We start from the raw sequence: 18711 nt of genomic DNA on the forward strand, positions 1-18711 counted from the left end.
CTGACAGGCCGTGTCCCAGCCTAACCTGTCATCACTCCAGACTATCCTCCTCCTCTTCATCTAGATCCCGCCCACACACCTCAAGGAATTCTCTTCCAGATGGATAAAGTCTAATCCTAAACCAATTAAGAATGCTAATCTACAGGCCAGATACGCAAACCACTCCCTAATCTGGGAAGAACAGGCCCCCGGGGAGAAAGTAGTTTCACAGGGACATTTGCATTTACCACATCCTGGAGGTTGGTGTTCTTTTCCTGATGTCCCTCCCCTCCATTCTTCCTTAAACTGGGTGACCAGCCTCAGCACAGTCCAGTGGGCTGAGACAAAGGAAAGCGCCTTTCTCATCTACTGTCCACCTGGTGGACCTGGGCCTAATCCCTGGGATAAGGATGGTGGGTGCAAAGGCGGTCACGAGCTCGAGCACCTCCCCCCGCCTGGCACAGCAACGCAGTGGAGTGAGCAGCGTCATACTGAGTCCTCCCTTCTATCAGGTGAGAGGATATTTGGCCAGAGAGCTCCCTAGAGTATGTGCTATCTGAAAAACTGGAAGGAAATGGTGGGGAATCTAAAAAGCTGGGGAGAAAAACCCACGGGAGCTGTTTAAATAAAGATAGGCCTTCCTTTCCTCTGGGGCCCTTATGCTTCTTTGCCTCTAAGAACATTCATCATTAAACCTCTCCTCCCATGTTCCTGGTACCAGATGTTTAGGTCCAGGGAAGGGTTTGAAGCCAGGTGTGACTTAGGCTTTTGGGAAATTCTGCTCAAGCCAGCAGGTAAACTCTTATGATGAAAGCGCTACTTGATGTCAGTGGAAGGCAATCCTAAATAGCCTGGAACCAGAGTCTGAGAATTCCTGAGTAAAAGGAGAGAAGAGAAGGGAGGGGGAAATTTTGGAATTCAGCCTCATGGGTTAACCTCACACATACATTAATGTAAGCCCTTCCTCAGTAAATCATCTCTGCTTTGCTGCCCTGCATGTGCTCTACCCTCAGGTGTCCTGCTGTGGGCCTGTTTCCTGTACCTGCTGCCGGCATTCTAGGTGGCCTCCTCTCACAGAGTCTCCTTGTAGCCGCCTGTTCTACATTCTCCTCCATGTGGGGGCCTCAGCAGTCTGCTGCCTCCTATTGTCAAGGACAGTAGTGGAAAGAGTCTGGGGCAAGGCACGTGGGGTGAGTGGGAGAATAAAAGGAGAAACCCTAAGATAGACAAAAGATGTGGATGGAGGGAAATGACTGGACATACTCATGAGAAATAGGTGTAACGATTCACCCAGCCATTTCTCACATGTATCTTCCCTCCAGATCCAGATGCCCTCAGGGCTGTGTGCCCATCTGTTTGGCCATTCTCACTGCCCAGTTCTCAGTGGCTCTGGGGCTGTGTACCGAGTATGTGCAGGAACTGCCACCTTCCACCTGCTACAGGCTGTGCTGCTGGTCCACCTCCACTCCCCCACCAGCCTGCGAGCACAGCTGCATAATAGGTTTGTGTGTACTCTTTAGGTGGGGAGAGGATGGGGAGGTAAGTACACATAAGCTGAGCAAAGGAAATTCCAAGACGGAGTAATAGCACTGTAAAAAGACAGAAAATAAGTTAAGTCCCTGCTTCTACTATACCTGCCATATGACCACAAGCCACATACTTATCCTCTTAGAGCTTCTAGTTTCTAAAATGGAGATAACAGTGGGGTTACTATATACAAACCTCTGTCAATGCTAAACATTGTCCAGATGTTATTTAGATATTTGAGAGTCAGAACTTTACACAGGCTGTGAGGGACCTGTCTCCAGTCCCTTACATGGGACTGATTCTTCCCCTCCTATACTTAGTTGTCTCTTTTCTCCCCTTTTCTATAGTTTTCCTTTTCCCTTTGCATTCCTCCTTTGCTTTTCTTCTGAGTCTGGTTTTCTCTTTCCCTCCTAACCAGCTTCTGGGTCCTCAAGCTGCTGTTCCTGTTAGGTCTCTGTGCTGTTGCTTTCTGCATCCCTGATGAGCATCTCTTCCCAGGTACCTTCCATCTCATCCTGATCGGCAAGAGTGAGCTAAAAGTTTTTCTCGTTTTTCTAAGGAAAAAAAGAGGATAGCAAGAGGACCAGGAGTTAACAATATGATCAGCTAGTTTTCCACTGATGCTTCACTTGCAGTCTGGCATTACATTGGCATCTGTGGAGGCTTTACATTCATCCTGCTGCAGTTGGTGCTTATTACAGCCTTTGCCCATTCTTGGAACAAGAACTGGTAAGGAGCACATAACCCTCAAGATTTCTTGGGAAGGCTGTCTGACATTTCTACTAGACCCAGTAGGGTTGGGCAAAGGACATGACCGATGACTAAGTTTCCCACTAAGCAGTATCGAAAAGCTCAGGAATGTGATGACTGTGGGCCAAGTGCAATGGTAAGTCACACTACTCTTCTGGGAGAGGGGGGATAGTTGGTAATGGGTAAAAAGAAGAGTTGGAGCCCCAAGCCACTGCCCACCTACCACCCTTAGGCAAACAGGTGCAGCCCAAGACTGCCGCTGGTTCCTAGCTGTGCTGCTGACCACCCTAGGATTCTACAGTATGGCAGGTGTAGCAGCTGTGCTCCTGTTCCGCCACTACACGCACCCAGCTGCCTGCCTGCTGAACAAGATGCTGCTTAGTCTGCACCTTTGTTTCTGTGGGCTCCTCTCCTTCCTCTCCATCGCTCCCTGCATCCGCCTCAGTGGGTACATGCCTTACAACATTCCAGATTTGAAGGGCCTTTAGTATAGCAAATTTCATTAGCCTCCCTAATCTCAGTCAATTCTCTGCTTCCCCCAAAGGGTGGGAGACAGAGTGCAGGTGGGGGTAGGAGTGAAGGAAATTACTACCCTTTAAGCTAAAGCAATGATTCCCATTCTCCCCAGAGCAGCCACGCTCTGGCCTTCTACAAGCCTCTATCATCAGCTGCTATATCATGTACCTGACATTCTCTGCACTGTCCAGCCGTCCTCCAGAGAGTGGTAAGAAAAGGACCTGGATTCCCCATGCTAAAACTTTTGCTCCTACCAAATAACCTAGCTTTTTGTTACCATGTTTCTCTTCTGTTGCCCCTTCTCAGTAATCCTTCAAGGACAGAATCACACTCTGTGCCTGCCTGGCCTGAGTAAAATGGAACCTGAAATACCCAACGCTTCTCTGGCAGTGCTGAGTGCTGGCATCATGTATGCCTGTGTGCTTTTTGCTTGGTGCGTAAAGGTGTCAAGGGAGAGGTGTGAGAGAAGGGAGGATGGTCAGGACAGGGAGAGTCAGGAGGTTGCCTGGGATCATGGTTTATTTAAACTTCAGAGCAATGTTAAGAGTGAGGAAAGTTCCCCATGAATAAAAACAATTTCTAAGAATAGCACTTGTCAGATGATCTGTATGAGGTTAATGGGCAGCAGAAGTGACTTGAGAATTTTAAAATGTACCAACATTTTAAGGCCCTCTAAATCTGGAGGAAAAGGGACTCTGGGAGCACAATACCCTCCCTGAGAGTTGCAAATATGTACCAGCTGGCAGTAAATGCCCTCAGGCAACCCCTCCTGCTGCATAACTAGACCAGCTTGAGAACCTTCTCTTCTTTCTCAGCAATGAGGCATCCTATCTGGCTGAGGTATTTGGGCCCTTGTGGATGGTCAAGGTTTACAGCTATGAGTTCCAGGTGAGGATGGAGAGCTCATTATCCCCAATATCCCTCCCCCATCACACATAGCCAGACACACACACATCCTATCAACCTCTACCCAGAATGCTCAGATTCTAGCTGCTATTACCTTTTATTGAGTACCCACAATGTGCTAGGCACTGTGCTAGATACTTTACATACACATACACAATCTCATTTAATTTAGTCCTCACAACAACCCTGTGAGGTAGGTTATTTGCTCCATTTTACAAATGGAGAAATCGAGGCACAGAAGGTTAAACATCTTACCAAAGTTTCCATAGCCAGTTAAATGCTGGAGCTAGAATTTGAACCCAGGTGTGCCTCCACTTTTTAATACCAGACCAATCTTTTCAGTTTCCTATACTATTACCGAGACATTATTTTAAAGTCATTCCAAAACATGCTCCCTTTTGTTTTACAGACACCCTCACTCTGTTTCTGCTGCCTGGAATCAGTGGAGCCAGAGAAAGGTGAGTGTCAAATGAAGATCCATAACAAAGTGTAGATTTCTGCAGAGTGCCAAAAAGCTCTCAAGTGCCTTCACAAAAGGGGCGGGGGGGGGGTGGTGGGAGGTGTTTCAGCAGCTCTGCTGCCAGCAGTCCTTTCCTATCTCCAGGGCAAAGAGGTGGGACTGCCAGGCCAGCTGACCAAGATACCTCTCCAGCTCTTCCAGCGCAAGCCCAGCAGCTTTCCTACAGCTATTCTGCCTTCCACTTTGTCTTCTTCCTAGCATCACTCTATGTCATGGTTACCCTCACCAACTGGTCCAGGTAGGATGGAGACGGGCCTGTGATACTTTTGAAAACCTTGCTATTTTAAGAACAATTCAAGGCTAGTCCTAAGAGTTCTTATGAGAAACACATGGGTCTACCATACTCTTCAGTGGGGAGGTAGGACAGATTTAAAAGTCATGGCCTTAACCAGAGCTTTGGTTCCACAGCTATGAGGGAGCAGAACTGGAAAAGACGTTCACCATGGGTAGCTGGGCTACTTTCTGGGTCAAGGTTGCTTCATGCTGGGCCTGTGTACTCCTCTACTTGGGGCTGCTACTGGCACCACTTTGTTGGTCCCCAACCCAGGAACCCCAGCCCCTTCCTATTGTCAGGCAACATTGTCATGCATCAGTATCACCAGATAACAAACATCCAATCTAAGTACTTTTAACAGACTGATGTTCCCTTGAAGTTGTAACCCTGGTCTTGGGTCACAGGAGCTGGCCAGCCCAACAAATACCTCAAGGACACAATGTGTAGTTACCTCCCTTTAGGCTGAAGTCAGTAGTACATCCGACTTGAAAAAAGTGGCTATACACACCCTGACCCTGAGCATCTGACTCACCGGCGCTAGCATTACATCTTCACCCCAGCTCAAGAGCCTAACTCGGCAGCAAGAGCCTAACTAAGTCAGCAGCTCAGGAACCACTGCTGATCCCAGCAGACAGTGTGGCACCAGCTCTTTCCTGGCTCTCATGGTAGAGATGGGGGCAGGGAAAGACCAACGGGGACTGAAGACTTAGTTGGCTCTGCCCTTGAAGATAAAAAGGAAAATAAGTAGTTCAGCCCTGGGTACAGGGATGTAAGAAGCCCAGAACAAACCAGGACACAGGAAGAAAGGAGCAGAGACTACCCTGGGTTTTAATCCTGATGCTGAGGTCAAAGGAAATGGAAAGACAAAAACCACCCTCATTCCATGAGGAATGACAGAACAGAAGAGAATGTGAACACTTGAGAGCAGCTAGCCATGGGAAGTTAATGAGCAGCAGAATCTGGGCCAACTTTCAAGAAGGTGAGCAAACTGAGGAAGAATAAGGAAGAGGGGCATACATTTAGGTCTTGGAGCCTTCCTTCTTAGGACCTCAACCCCATCCTTAAGACGGTGTTTAAGGTCCGAGTGTGGGACTGATATCACAGAAAAGAAGTCCCTACGGTTCTGAGAGGATTTCTCTACCACGTACCCAACATATTTGTCTGTTTGTTGTAGCACAATAAAGGATTTTTGCTTTGACGTTTCACTTAATCTACATATCCACAACCTTTTGGAGTCTAAAGGTCTCCCCTTTTGGTGGGAAAGGGCAGGCAGCCATTCCTCCATCCCCAACCCCCCAAATCCCCAGTCAAACCAGGCGCTCAAGGAATTACAAAGCTACTTTTAATACTTTGGGGTGAGCCCCACAGGAATAAAAAACACTGGGAAGAGGTAACCTCCTCACCCCCAGGAGTGGCCCAGGGGGAGAGAGGCTACCTGAGGGGAAGGAAGCACAAAAGGGACCCGCTGCAGACTCAGGGCAAAGGGAATGCCATCGGTGCTGGGACCTGTGAGCACTACAGGAGAAAACGCGAGCGTGGTGGGACTGGCTCCAGGCACACAGGCGAAGGGCAAGAGGGTTGGACACGAAGCCACAAAGCTACTTGGGTTCCTCCTTCTTCTCGTTTGCCTTTTTCTGCTTCTGCTGCATGATCTCCGAGTCCCTGGGGGTAGAGATGATGGGGCACTGGGAGGTACCAGAGGGCAAAAAGGACAAGATGCAGGGGGATGAAGGGCACAAAGGATAAGATGGAAGTGGATGGGACAAAATTCAGCGTGTGGCTGCTATATTCCCACCCTAGGAGAACAAGAGGAAGAGAGCTGAGGCTCAAAAGGCAATCAGTCTCTATCTGGCTTTTGCCCAAGGGGTCAGAAGTCTGGCCACACAGGCCCAAGGCTATTCTGTGCCAAGTACCACACCCAGCAACACCAGTGAGAAAGGTTGGGAGAAGGGAGGACAAATGAACTGCAAGGAGGGCCAAAAGGACTGGGCTGTCATAACCACTACTGCATTTGAAATGTGAAGTTCCCTGCCCTTGCCCTTAAGGTCAGACCCGGGGGGCACTCACAAATCAGACCGAGAGTAAGCACCAGCCCCAGTCCGTTCCTATATGGCTGTGAGCTAACAATTTAGAAGGTGAGAGGAATAAAACCCTAGAGCAAACAATGCACTCTGCCCCTTACGACTAGTCCAGATGGTAAGCCCTGAGGTAGCTCTCTTTCCTGGTACAACCCTTGGTCTAACCCAGGTCTCACCCCATCCTCCCCTCCCCTCCCTGGGGCTACCTCTGCTTGCGGGCGGCAGCAGAAAGCCCGTCATCTCGGCGCTTTCCCTTAACCGAGTCGCTCTGCTTTTTCATATTCTTCTGGCGGGCGAGCTCGCGCTGGTTACCGCCTAAAGAAAAAAGGTAAAAGGTGAGACGCGAGAGCCTTTCTGGCCACACACCGACAACCCTGTTCCCTGACCCGGGACACCAGTAGGGTCCAATACTTCATTCCCCAGGCGTCGACACGGGACCGTTTTTCAGGGCCTAGACTGCAGATTGGGCGGGGAGGGGGGGGTGCAGAAGCTGCCACGGGGCAGGTCAAACTGGGAAATCGAGGGACGACAGTCCCGAGAAGCCTGCTAGAGGCAAGTTTCGAATTTCGTGGCAGCATGGGGGCCCAGACAGGTGGTGGTGGTGGTGGGTGTACGTGGTATGGATCTCTGTGGGGGATGGGCAGAGATCTGGAGTAGAGGAGCTCGGGGTCCACCACAGGGTCACAGGGCTTCTCCCCACACCACAGGAGGTCTGGGAAGGGTTTTGCCTGAAGGGGCGGTGGGGATAAGGTTCTCAAAAAGTGGCGGTGGGCGAAGGGTCGATTTCCGGGCTGCTAGGGTGAGGGTCGCTATAGACCTCTCCCAGAGCAGGGTCTCGCTGGCGAAGCCAAAAGGAGGTCAGTGCCGAGATTTGGCAGTCTTGTGCAGGGTGAAGAGGAGAAAGGGGCAAGAGAAGGGGGATTCGGTGCTCACGGGTCATGGCGACGGCAGCGGCTCCGGCCTGCCTCCGTTGCGTCCCCTCGCTCAGAACGACGTTAGAGGCCCCGCCCCTTTCTCGCAGCGTAAAGAAGTCGTCTTTTCCTCCCCGCCCCTTCGCTCCCGGACTCCGACTCCCATTGGACAGGAGTAAACACGTGGGGCCACGGGCCACGCTTGAGCCTGGACCGCTGAGAGGCGGAGGTTCGCAGGCAGAGCGCACGGCGTGGGGCGGGGCTTCCCGACCAAGTCGTTGGGTCGGGTGGGGAGAAAGTAGGCCGGGTCACGTGGGCAGGGTGGGGGTGGAGGGGTGCGGCTGGCGATGTGGCGCTCCCGCGGGCTTGAGCACGTGACCTGGCAGAGTGACCTCATGCAGGGAAGGTTTGGGAGACAAACTCGCCCATAGGAAATCTTGGAGGGACGGAGGGCGGGGCATCTCCGCTGCGGAAATGGTCCCCCAGGTTCTTTTCGCAAGACTCTGGGGCTAAACTCTGTGGTTAGGATTCCCCACCGCTACCGAGCCACTCATATGGACACCTGAATTCACGTACGCTGTAAAATCACATACAGACGCAACTTCAGAAACTCCCTTCCAACCCCATTGTTCCCCCATCCAAACTCCTCCAATATGGAAATAAGCAACCACATCCTGTAGGTCCTAAAATTTGATCCTGCTCTTATCGCCACGGAAGCTTTAAATATGTTGCTTGCAAGTATTGAAGGACTCCAAAGTCACAGACTGAGAGATTGGGACGTGCACATGCTATGTCCATTTCTCCCTCTAGCGTTTCTCTACCACTATCTCCACCAGCCATACCTGGCTTGTAATTGGTAGTTGAATAGGGCGGGAAGCTTAGACTTCCCACTGAATTCTCATTCCCAGCACTGCTAATCTGTCTACGACTCCCTACCTATCCTGGGGAATTCACTGGATAAAGGAGAAATGCTTAGGAAATCTCACAGGAAGGGATTGGTTGTGATTTTCTCTAGCTAATGCCCATAGCAGAACCGACTTGAGGCTAGAACTTCAAACTTGCTTCTGTCTCAACGTAGCGCTAATGGGCATGCAATAAACCACATTCAGGAAATTCTCATGATTTTTGCCATACCCAAGTAATCACTTGAACTACTACTACTCGTTAAAAATTTTCGGAAGCCCCCTAGTGGCACAGTAGTTCAAGGATCTGCCTTGGGGCTGCTGGTGGCACAGGCAGGTTAGATCCCTGGCTAAGAAACTTCCACATGCCTGGGGCGTGGCCAAAAAAAAAAAAAATTATATCAGTCTTAAGTGAAGAATACAGCCCAAACTTAATATTCCTTTAGTAAATTTAAAATCAGTTACTGCTTGCCCGCAAACATGAAGTAACTATAAAAATAAATACAATGCAAACTATTGCCTTTGAAATGGATAGGCAATGGGATCCTGCTGTATAGCACTGGGAACTATATCAGATCACTTATGATGGAGCATGGTAATGTGAGAAAAAGAAATGTGTATGTGTATGTGTGACTGGGTCACCTTGCTGTGCAGTACAAAATTGACAGAACACTGTAAACCAGCTATAATGGAAAAAATAAAAATCACTAAAATAAATACATACATGCAATGTGGAGTTCCCACTGTGGCAACAGAAACAATCCAACTACTATCCATGAGGATGCAGGTTCACTTCCTGGCCTCGCTCAGTGGATTAAGGATCCAGCTTTGCTGTGAGCTGTGGTGTAGGTCACAGACGCAGCTCCCAGCTAGGATCCTTTGTTGCTGTGGCTGTGGTGTAGGCTGGCAGCTGTAGCTCCAATATGACCCCTAACCTGGGAACTTCCAAATGCCGTGGGTGTGGCTCTATAAAAGCATTAAATAAATGAAAAAATAAATAGATAAATACAATGAAGTTTTCCCTGGTGATGAAGGGAGCTAAGGATCCAGAGTTTTTATTGCTGTGGCTCAGGTCACTGCTGTGGTGCTAGTTCCACCCCGGCCCAGGAACTTCTCAATGCTGCAGGTGCAGACAAAAAGAAAAGAAACAGAAAATGACATTAAAAAAAAACCAAACTGAATAGGAGTTCCTGTCATGGCTCAGTCATTAACGAATCCGACTAGGAACCATGAGGTTGCGGGTTTGACCCCTGGCCTCGCTCAGTGGGTTAAAGATCCGGCATTGCTGTGAGCTGTGGTGTAGGCCGGCAGCTACAGCTCCAATTAGACCCCTAGCCTGGGAACGTCCATATGCCACGAGTGAGACTCTAGAAAAGACCAAAAAAAAAAAAAATGAGTAAATGAATAAATACAATGAAAATGAAATATATTATTAAATTTCTACCAGAAGAGTGTCACTATCAAAATTACTGAGCCTGGGGCCTGTCCTCGATCTCGCTTTTTTTTTTTTTTTTTGGCTGATCCCATGGCATATGGAAATTCCCAGGCCAGGACGGAACTTGTGCCACAGCGAAAAAAAAAATTTTTTTAATAAATAAATCTTAAAAGCCGCTGCAGTGACAATGCTGTATCCTTAACTCATTGTGCCACATTGGAACTTCTGCTCTCTCTTTCTTAGAGAAATTAACAAGTGTTGGAGGGGTAATAAGGCATAAGTCTTCCAAACTGAAGCTTTCTATTGACATAATCAGAAGATTGAAAAGCATTTAGCCGAGGGAGCGGCCCAAGAAATAGCAACAACAACAACAAGAAGACAAAAAAAAAAAGAAAAGCATTTAATTTTCATACTTTCAATGTTGCTTAATGCTATGTCTCTATACTAATTAAAATTTTTTCTCTTAGGAGTTCCCAATGTGGTGCAGTGAGTTAAGGATCCAGTGTTGCTGCAGTTGGGGTGTAGATGGACGCTCTGGCTCAGATCCAATCCCTGGCCCAGAAACTTCCATATGCCACAGGTGTGGGCCATAAAAGAAAAAAATAAAATAAAATTACTTCTCATACCACTAGTAGCATATGTCCCACATTTGGTACATACTAAATATAATAGATTAATTACATTGCTGACACACATAACAATGTACAAATTCTGACTCTGCTACTTACTGGATTTGATTTTCATTTTGGACACTCATTTTCTCCATGCTTCAATTCCTTTATATGAAAAGTGCTAATAATACCTACCCCTTAATGCTGTGGAAAAGATTAATATAGATAACTTGGTATAAAGTATTTGGCCCACAATAGGCATTTAGTTAATGTCTCCTCCATCTCCTTTCTTCAGTTTTAAAACTTCCTCTTCCTTCTCCAAATTCCTCTTAGCCTTAATATAGTAGCCAGTCTCAGAAATGGCCCCTAATGATCCCTCCCTCCTGGTATTCACATCCTTGTGTAGTCCTCTCCCACCCTATATCTAGTGGTCTTTGTGACCACTAGAATATGGTAGAGATGATGGTTTATCACTTCTGATGCTAAAAGACAATGTAGGAGTTCCCGTCATGGCGCAGTGGTTAACAAATCCGACTAGGAACCATGACGTTGCGGGTTCGATCCCTGGCCTTGCTCAGTGGGTTAACGATCTGGCATTGCCGTGAGCTGAGGTGTAGGTCACAGACGTGGCTTGGATCCTGCGTTGCTGTGGCTCTGGCGTAGGCTGGTGGCTATGGCTCCGATTCGACCCCTAGCCTGGGAACCTCCATATGCCGCGGGAGCGGCCCAAGAAATAGCAAAAAGACAAAAAAAAAAAAAAAGACAATGTAGCATCTGCTTTCCTTTCTCTCTTGGATCACTGGCTCAGGGAGACCCAGCTGCCATGTTATGAGAGGCCCATATGGTAAAGAACTATGACGGCTGGCCAACAGCCTAGGGGCAGAGAAAATACCTTCACTTAAACTAGCACAGGGAGTTCCCATAGTGGCTCCACAGAAACAAATCTGACTAGTATCCAAGAGGATGCAGGTTCAGTCCCTAGCCTCGGTCAAAATAAGGATCCGGCATTGCCACACGCTGTGGTGTGGGTCACAGACGTGGCTCGGATCCCGCGTTTCTGTGGCTATGGCATAGGCCAGCAGCTGCAGCTCTGATTCGACCCCTAGCTTGGGAACTTCCATATGCCATAGGTGCAGCCCTAAAAAGACAACAAATACATAAACAAATAAAACAAATAAACTAGACAGGATCCTGCTGTGGCACAAGGGGATCAGCAGCATCTTGGGAGCACTGGAACGTGGGTTTTATCCCCAGCTGGCACAGTGGGTTAAGGATCCAGCATTGCCACAGTTGCAGATTGGGTGGAGACTGCAGCTCAGATCTGATCCCCGGCCTGGGAGTTCCATATGCCACAAGGTGGCTCAATATGAAATAAATTAATAAACAAATTTAGCACAGAGTTAAGAGTTAGCAAATAGGAAAACAAAAAGACAATTTACAGAATGAGAGAAAATAGTTTCAAATGATGCAACTGACAAGCGCTTAATCTCTAGAATATACAAGCAACAGCAAAAAAGCCAACAACCCAATGAAAAGATGGACAAAAGACCTGAACAGACACTTTTTCCAAGGAAGAGGTACAGACGGCCAACAAGCACATGAAAAAATGCTCCACATCCCTGATTATTAGAGAAATGCAAATCAAAACTACCATGAGATACCACCTCACACCAGTCAGAATGGCCATCATTAACAATCCACAAATAACAAGTGCTGGAGGGGGTGTGGAGAAAAGGAAACCCTCCTGCACTGTTGGTGGGAATGTAAGCTGGTACAACCACTATGGAAAATAGTATGGAGATGCCTTAGAAAGCTATACATAGAACTACCACATGACCCAGCAACCCCACTCTTGGGCATATATCTGGACAAAACTTTCCTTTAAAAAGACACATGCACATGCATGTTCATTGCAGCACTATTCACAATAGGCAAGACATGGCAACAACCCAAATGTCCATCAACAGATGATTGGATTAGGAAGATGTGGTGTATATACACAATGGAATACTACTCAGCCATAAAAAAGAACAAAACAATGCCATTTGCAGCAACATGGATAGAACTAGGACTCTCATACTGAGTGAAGTAAGTCAGAAAGAGAAAGGCAAATGCCGTATGATATCACTTAGATCTGGAATCTGATATAAGGCACAAATGAACCTTTCCACAGAAAAGAAACTATGGACTTGGAAAACAGACTTGTGGTTGCCAAGGGAGAGGGGGAGGGAGTGGGGTAGATGGGGAACTTAGGGTTAATAGATGCAAAATATTGCCTTTGGAATGGATTATCAATGAGATCCTGCTGTGTAGCACTGGGAACTATGTCTAGTCACTTATGATGGAGCATGATAATGTGAGAAAATAGAATGTATATATGTATGTGTAACTGGGTTACCATGCTGTACAGTAAGGAAAAAAATGTATTGGGGAAATAACTATTAAAAATAATTTAAAAAAAAAGAATCTATCTAAGAAAAAAAAAAGAGCAAATAAATTAGAGAAAATGGGGACCCAAGGCTTTGAAGCAGAGAAGGAAGTGAGGCAGGATTTAAGGACCCCACATATAAAATGTTCCTTTGTGGAGCAGCAGAAACAAATCCACCTAGGTACCATGAGGTTTTGGGTTCCATCCCTGGCCTCGCTCAGTGGGTTGAGGATCCAGCATTGCTGTGAGCTGTGGTGTAGTTCGCAGACATGGCTCAGATCTGATGTTGCTGTGGCTCTGGCGTAGGTAGGCCAGCAGCTACAGCTACAATTAGACCTCTAGCCTGGGAATCTCCAAATGCCGAGGGTACAGCCCTAAAAAGCAAAAATAAAGTAAAATTAAAAAAAAAAAATGAGAAGATGAGGAAAATGGACTTTTTTTTTTCTTTTTTTTTGTCTTTTTAGGGCTGCATCTGCGGCATATGGAGGTTCCCAGGCTAGGAGTCTAATCAGAGCTACAGCCGCCGGCCTACACCACAGCCACAGCAACACCAGATCTGAGCCATGTCTGCGACCCACACCAGAGCTCATGGCAATGCCGGATCCTCAACCCACTGAGTGAGGCCAGGGATCGAACCTGCCACCTCATGGGCCTAGTCAGATTCGTCTCCATTGTGCCACGCCGGGAACTCCAGGAAACTGGACTTAAAGGGTGAGGACATCATCTGAAGACCTACAACAAAATGACCACCGTTTATAAAAGAATATGGACTATCTGGCTTCCCAGCCCCAGGTTCCCATAGGTCCCCTTGTGTGTAGAGACCAGAGAACCAGTCCTGTGGAGCTAGTCAGAGATAGTGAAATAGTGCAGGATGAAGCAGCAAGTTCTCTTTGGAAGTTCTGCTACCTCTGTCAACTCCAGCAGCTCAGGTGAGTGAGAGAATGGAATAATCCTGTAACCAGTCTCCTCTTGTTAGCTCACCCCACTCTGTCCCTATGCTCAAGAATCTGATTCTGATCCTAACAGAACCTAGACTGGTTGCCACACCTCTAGTCTAATTTTTTCAGGAGTTGCCAAATCATTCATTCATTCTTTCAACAAATATTCATTGTGTTATGCACCATGTGCTAACTATTGTATTAGTCATCAGGTAAATAGTGATGAATAAAACATGCATATTGCCCTACACATGGAAAGTATAGTGTAGAGAAGAAACCTATCTCTTTCTATATATAATACATATGTATATGTATTTCTGTGTGTATATGTCTATATCTGGATATAGCTATATATATATATAAGCAAATTGACTGTGATAATTGCTATAAAAAATGAACAGGTTTTACACAAGGATGATATTCAAAATATTTAACAGGACACACAGCATCAAAACAGATGTCAGTATAATCTGAATGAAGACCATCTGTGAACAATTCTTCTACCTGTCCTGGTAAGAAATTGTAGCACTGCTGGTTCTATGAAGGGAGTATACTTGGAGACCCTAAATTTGATTAGGTAAATGAGCGAGTGACAGTTGAGCTGAGGCAAAAAGAGGAGTCAGCCAGGCCAAGGAGGGGTAGATAGGCAGGGAGAACATTTCAGAAGAGGAAACAGCATGTGTGATGTCCCTAAGTCCCTGCTCCCTAGGCCATCCCATCAAGCCACAAAGTTAGTGGATAGGTAAGAGGCAAGTCACTAACAAAGTGCTCATGGTATGAAACTAGGTCAGGAAATAAGTAGGGTACTGATTTGATCTGAGTCACTACTGCAAATCCACTACTAGCTAACACTGAGTGCTTATTAAGTATAGCAAGTGTACTTTTGTTATTTGAACCTTACACTGACCTTCTGAGGTGTCATGATCCCCTTTCTACCAAGATTTAGAAACTTTGGTACAGGCAGGTTAAATAACTTTCTCAAGGAAGTCCAGATAATAAAGGTGGGGCTGAGAGTCTAACCCAACAAGTGCTCTTCATCAGCAAGTTGTAGATTTTGAAGAGATCACTCCATAGGAGGAAAGTGAATCAGAGCAGGTAAATGGAAATGGAGAGAGCAGTCAGGAGGCGATCACAGAAATGCAGGATCCCAGGCCTAATTGGGTAACAGATAATCAAAATGAAGTTTAGGCCAGTTTGGGCAAAAAAAGGGAATTTGTTGACTTACATAAGCAAACTAGGGGATGGGCTGGGGTATGACTGACTGTGGGGGAAACTAAAACCAGTGACAGGGTGATACTCTGCTTTATTTTTTTTTTTTTTTTGTCTTTTTGCTATTTCTTGGGCCGCTCCCTCGGCATATGGAGGTTCCCAGGCTAGGGGTCAAATCGGAGCTGTAGCCACCGGCCTACGCCAGAGCCACAGCAACGCGGGATCCGAGCCGCGTCTGCAACCTACACCACAGCTCACGGCAACGTCGGATCGTTAACCCACTGAGCAAGGGCAGGGACCGAACCCGCAACGTCATGGTTCCTAGTCGGATTCGTTAACCACTGCGCCACGATGGGAACTCCTATTTTCTAAGATCCAGATCCCTTGGCATGATAGGAAATGGTCACCAAGGTCCCTGCCCTGGAATCTCAAAGCATGTCCAAAAAGAGGGTATGAGCCTGTTCCTTTACCTTCAGTTTTAAAATCCCAGGACAGGGCTCTGATGGGGAAGGGAATGGGTTTATTTTAAAAAGGGAGTTTGTTCCCTAGAAAAAGGAGGATGCTAGACAGATAAAAGATGTCCATTACATCACGAAATAGAAGATAGCCACTTGGACTGAGATGGTGGCAGCAGAAATGACAAAAATATGCAGGTTCAAAATCTATTTTGGAGTTCCTTCGTGGCTCAGTGGGTTAAGGATCTGGAGGTATCACTGCTGTGGCAAAGATTCTAACCCTAACAGCCACAGCAACCCTGGCCCAGAAACTTTTGCATGCCATGGACATGGCCAGAAGAAAAAAAAAAAAAAAAAAGAAAAGAACAAAATCTACTTTGAAGATTCAGTTAGAGAGGGAGATATTATTGATTCCTGGGTTCATTCATATTCTTCATCAAATGTGAAATTGTATACCTATTAAGGGCCAGACACCTCCAGGCACTGGGTATACAGTGGCATGGTCCCTGACTTTATGAAGTTAACAATTTACTGGAAGAGAACTTATGATTCACAAGTAAGCCAAACCAAATAACATAAAATTACAACTTATGTTAAGTGGTAAACGAGAAACAAAAATTCAAGGATGATGAATAGTGGGAGAGATTTACTGCTGTGATGACATTTAAGCTGAGGCCTGGGGAGTTTCCTGGTGGTCTAGTGATTAGGACACGGTGCTTTCACTGCTGTGGCCCAGGTTCAATCCCAGTTCTGGGAACTGAGATCCCACATCAAGCTGCTGCATGCTGTGGCCAAAAAAATAAAAATAAACTGAGACCTGGAGCCAGTTGTAGGAAAAGTAGAACAGAGTTTCCAGAAGTACAGTTGAATTCCAAACATTTATAACATACCTCCTTTTTTTTTTTTTGGCTTTTTAGGGCTGCACTTTCAGCATATGGAGGTTCCCAGGCTAGGAATCTAATCAGAGCTACGTTTACCAGCCTAAACCACAGCCACAGCAATCCCAGATCTGAACTGCATATGCAACCTATACCACAGCTCACTGCAATGCCAGATCCTTAACCCACTGAGCAAGGCCAGGGATCAAACCTGCAATCTCATGGTTCCTAATCAAATTTGCTTCCACTGGGCCACGACAGGAACTCCCACATCCCTCCTTTATCAAGGAAGAACAACATAGTTTTAGGAAATTCTTTCCCTCTTCCCTATATTCCAAGTGTGGCCCTAAATGGCTAAGTTAATAAAAGTAAATTCATCAGTTTTTCTTTTTTTTTTAGTATTTCTAGGGCCGTATCCGTGGCATATGGAGTCTCCCAGGCTAGGGATCCAATTGGAACTGTAGCCGCCGGCTTACACCACAACCATAGCAACATGGGATGTGAGCCACATCTGCAACTTACATCACAGGTCACAGCCACACCCGGATCCTTAACCCACTGAGGGAGGCCAGGGATCGAACCCAAGTCCTCATAGATGCTAGTCAGGTTCGTTAACTGCTGAGCTATGACAGGAACTCCAAATTCATCTCTCTTCCTATTTATTGGCTCAGGAACTGCTGACTAAATCAATTATTGCATGATATTCACCTGGTGACAATTATTGGTTCAGGAGTTAGCATGTGACCTAAATTGGCCTGATCAGACCAAAGGGAAGGAATTTTGTTCCATTGTGAGGAGAGGGATAGTGCTTCATCCCACTGACTTGAATAAGGATGCACATAGCTCCTACTGCTTTTGGTTTCTGTAACTTGAAGGACAAGCCTGAAGTTGAAGCAAAGTTAGTGGCAGAAGGAAACTCGGTGTTTTGGGGGCCACTGATACATCAACTGTAACATTTGTTCTCTCTCTGAACTTCCTGCTATGACAACCACCATATTTGGTTTTTGTTTTGTTTTTTTTTTCTTTCTTTTTAGGGCCTTACTGTGGCATATGGAAGTTCCTAGGCTAGGGGTCGAATCGGAGATGCAGCTGCAGTTTACACCACAGCCACAGCAATGCCAGATCTGAGCTACATTTACGACCTACACCACAGCTTGCAACAATGCTGTATCCTTAACCCACTGAGCAAGGCCAGGAATTGAGATTGCATCCTCATGGATAATAATCAGGTTCTTAACCTGCTTAGTCACAATGGGAAGTCTCAATCAATCTCTTCTTGAAACAATTTTTTCACCTGGCTTTCAGGACACTCTCCTATTCTTCCTTCCTCACTGGCCATGGCCCTTCAATAGCCTTTGCTTTTCTTCCCCTGACTTATTTTTAGAGATTGGAGTGCCCCAGGGTATAATCCTTTAGGCTCTTCTCTTTCTTCCTGGGTGAGCTCATCCAGTTTCATGGCTTTAAATACCATCTATATGTTTAATACTGCCAAGTTTACATCTCTAGTCCAGACATCCTTCACCATCTGTAGACTTGTATATACAACAGTGTGCTCCATATTCCCATGTGGATTCTAATAGCCAACTCTACATGGTCAGAACTAACCCTGTTCTACTGGCAGTGTTCCCTACTTCAGTTGATCACAATTTCGTCCTTCTAGTTGTTCTGAGCAAAAATCCTAGAGTCAGTCTTTTTTTGCTTTTTAGGGCTGCACCCACAGCATATGGAGGTCACAGGCTAGGGGTCGAATCTGAGCTACAGCTGCTGGCCTACACAACAGCAGCTTGGGATCTGAGCCTTGTCTGTGGCCTACACCACAGCTCATGGCACCCCCGGATCCCTAACATACTAAGAGAGGCCAGGGATTGAACCTGAATCCTTATGGATACTAGTCGGATTCATTTCTGCTGCGCCACAACAGGAACTGCCTTAGAGTCATGCTTGATGCCATTTCTCTCTCATATACTATATTCAATATATCAGGGAATCCTGTCAGAACTACTGTAAATATGTCCAAAAACTTATCCCTTCTCCCACCTCTGACCCCGGTGCAAGCTGCCACCATCTCTAGCTTGGATTGCTGCAGTGATCTCCAAACAGGTCACACTGCTTTTATCCTTGTCCCCTACAGTCTATTCTTAACAGAAACCAGAGTGATTCTTTAAAAATAGAAGTGACTTCATGTTACTCCTCTGCTCAAAACCCTGCAAAGACTCCCCATTTCACTCCAAGTAAAAGCGAAAGTCCTTACAATGGCCCATAAGGGCCTTCACAACCCAATTCACCCCTGCTTCTTACCTTCTTAACTTCATCTCTTGCTATTCTCCCCCCTCACTTTACTTTCCTACTGTTAAACCAGCCTCAACTTTGCCTCATCCATTCCAGGCACACTTT

The 18711-nt window shown here is 46.5% G+C and overlaps 2 protein-coding genes across 3 annotated transcripts; one reads left to right on the forward strand and one right to left on the reverse strand.

The window, feature by feature from the left end:
• The first annotated feature begins 389 nt into the window (after positions 1-389).
• SERINC4 (serine incorporator 4) lies at positions 390-5682 on the forward strand. The gene is made up of 12 exons (XM_047766502.1): positions 390-491; positions 993-1169; positions 1302-1480; positions 1925-2004; positions 2142-2235; positions 2489-2700; positions 2885-2980; positions 3079-3205; positions 3588-3660; positions 4088-4136; positions 4283-4436; positions 4607-5682. Exons 1-12 carry the CDS (start codon positions 390-392, stop codon positions 4818-4820), a joined length of 1557 nt encoding a protein of 518 aa, XP_047622458.1. The 3' UTR covers positions 4821-5682.
• A 115-nt stretch (positions 5683-5797) lies between these two features.
• On the reverse strand, positions 5798-7888 carry SERF2 (small EDRK-rich factor 2). Of its 2 annotated transcripts, none has more exons than XM_047766499.1 (3): positions 7484-7888; positions 6757-6865; positions 5798-6134 (listed from the first exon to the last, which is right to left on the reverse strand). In XM_047766499.1, exons 1-3 carry the CDS (start codon positions 7488-7490, stop codon positions 6071-6073), a joined length of 180 nt encoding a protein of 59 aa, XP_047622455.1. In that variant the 5' UTR covers positions 7491-7888; the 3' UTR covers positions 5798-6070. The 2 variants fall into 2 exon arrangements, with proteins under 2 accessions (XP_047622455.1, XP_047622457.1); XM_047766501.1 differs by having other exon boundaries at positions 5798-6157; positions 7484-7600.
• Between the last annotated feature and the right edge of the window lie 10823 nt (positions 7889-18711).

This window comes from Phacochoerus africanus, chromosome 2 (genome assembly GCF_016906955.1).
Source record: "Phacochoerus africanus isolate WHEZ1 chromosome 2, ROS_Pafr_v1, whole genome shotgun sequence".
In the NCBI taxonomy this organism is placed as follows: domain Eukaryota; kingdom Metazoa; phylum Chordata; class Mammalia; order Artiodactyla; family Suidae; genus Phacochoerus; species Phacochoerus africanus.